The 2,071-nt window shown below is 43.4% G+C and overlaps 1 protein-coding gene across 1 annotated transcript; it reads left to right on the forward strand.

Moving 5' to 3' along the window:
- Window positions 1-493: 493 nt before the first annotated feature.
- Window positions 494-1,429, forward strand: LOC123947136 (olfactory receptor 8S1-like). The gene has a single exon (XM_046013135.1). The coding sequence runs from the start codon at window positions 494-496 to the stop codon at window positions 1,427-1,429; it is 936 nt and encodes a 311-aa protein (XP_045869091.1).
- Window positions 1,430-2,071: the final 642 nt, after the last annotated feature.

Here is a 2,071-nt window from a genome sequence, read left to right on the forward strand (position 1 = left end):
AAGAAATTTAATTTTTTAATTTAATTTTTAATAATCTTTGTTATCAGCCAGGTAAGAATGGTACCTTTTTTGCCTAATGGAGATCAAATCTGGTAAGGAGCCATTAGATGATTTTGAACAAAAAATTATGATTGAGAAATTGAAGAAAGAAGGTTTAAGACCCCTGCGAATATGTGTTAGAATTTTTAGGATTTCTATTCTCGAGGAAGAATGCAATAGAATCTAAATGCAACGAATGCGTAGGTGAACCAGAGAGATCTTTTTTCCAGTTAGATCCCTATAAAAGAGGAAGAAGATTCTCTGAAATATGCAAAGACTGTGACCCAGAATCGAAGATAACCAAACAGGATAAAAGCTCTTCCTGATATACAGTGAGAGCAGTTTTGAGATGTCTGAGCAGAGTGAAGGCAGAGCAGGGAGGGATATAGGGTAAGAGGAATGATGGCAGATCTCATCTCTGCTTCTGTTTTATCCAGGGAAACCCCCTCCACAAATGGCCTGGAGGAACCACAGCACCATCACTGAGTTTATTCTCACCGGGCTGTCCAACAACCCCCACATCGAGGCTCTGCTCTTTGTGTGCTTCCTGGGAATTTACCTCCTGACCGTGACGGGGAACCTGATGATGCTGCTGGTGATCAGGACTGATTCCCGCCTCCACACACCCATGTACTTCTTCCTGAGTAACCTGTCCTTCCTAGACCTCTGTTTCTCTTCAGTCACTGAGCCCAAGCTACTGAAGGACCTTCTGTCTGAGAAGAAAACTATCTCAGTAGAGGGCTGCCTAACGCAGGTGTTCTTTGTGTTTATCACTGCAGGGACTGAAGCCTTTCTGCTCTCAGTGATGGCCTATGACCGCTATGCTGCCATCTGCCACCCACTGCTCTATGGCCAGGTGATGAGCAGCCAGTTCTGTGTGAAGCTGGTTTTCATCTCATGGTGCCTGGCCTCTTTCAATTCAGTCGTAATTTTGCTCTTGGCTCTTAACCTGGACTTCTGTGAGGCCCAAACCATACACCACTATACTTGTGAGCTGCCCTCCCTCTTCCCTCTATCTTGTTCTGATATTTCCATCAATATTGACATCTTGATCTGCTCCATCTTATTGCATGGGCTTGGAACTTTCCTCCCAATCTTCTTCTCCTACGCCCGTATTGTCTCCACCATCCTGAGCATCAGCTCCACCTCAGGCAGAACCAAGGCCTTCTCCACCTGCTCCTCCCACCTCATTGCAGTGACCCTGTTCTTTGGCTCAGGGTTGATTCGCTACCTTATGCCCACATCTGGCTCCTCCCTGGATATGCTCTCCTCCTTGCAGTACAGTGCAGTCACACCCTTGCTGAATCCCCTCATCTACAGCCTAAAGAACCAAGAGGTGAAGGCGGCTGTGAGAAGGACACTGGGAAAAATCCTGCACTATTTGAGGTAGTGAACAAGGACACAGAGTGTGGCAGATGAGTTTGCCTTGCCAACTGCTTGAACCTACAGTAGGATTCTGGACCACTAACTGGAAGGGAGCCCTAAACCACCCTCTCCCTGGCTATACTGCCAACAAAAAATAAAATACACAAAATCCTATCTTATTTAGCTCTTTAGATATAAGGTCTATTTTTAATTCTGCCCTTTCACACCAACAGCACCACTTCTTTTGTAGAGGTCACAGATGTTGTATCTCCTGAATTAATCAGCAATGTACTTTATTTTTCATCCTTATTAATTTTGTCTTGCTGATCTACTTTGTTAAAAATTATGCATTTTATTCTCCTTCATAATTTTTAGACAATTTTTACTTCTTCTTTATCACTCCATACTAGTCTTAAATCTGTATTTATGAAGTTCAACTTTTTTATTATTATTATATTATGTTAGTCACCATACAGTATGTCATTAGTTTTTGATGTAGCGTTCCAAGATTCATTGTTTACGTATAACACACAGTGCTCCATGCAATACGTGCCCTCTTTAATACCCATCACCGGGTTAACCCATCCCCCCACCCCTCCCCTCTGAAACCCTCATTTTGTTTCTCAGAGTCCACAGTCTCTCATGCTTTGTCTCCCCCTCTTATTTC

Source organism: Meles meles, chromosome 7, assembly GCF_922984935.1.
Source record: "Meles meles chromosome 7, mMelMel3.1 paternal haplotype, whole genome shotgun sequence".
Classification (NCBI taxonomy): Eukaryota; Metazoa; Chordata; class Mammalia; order Carnivora; family Mustelidae; genus Meles; species Meles meles.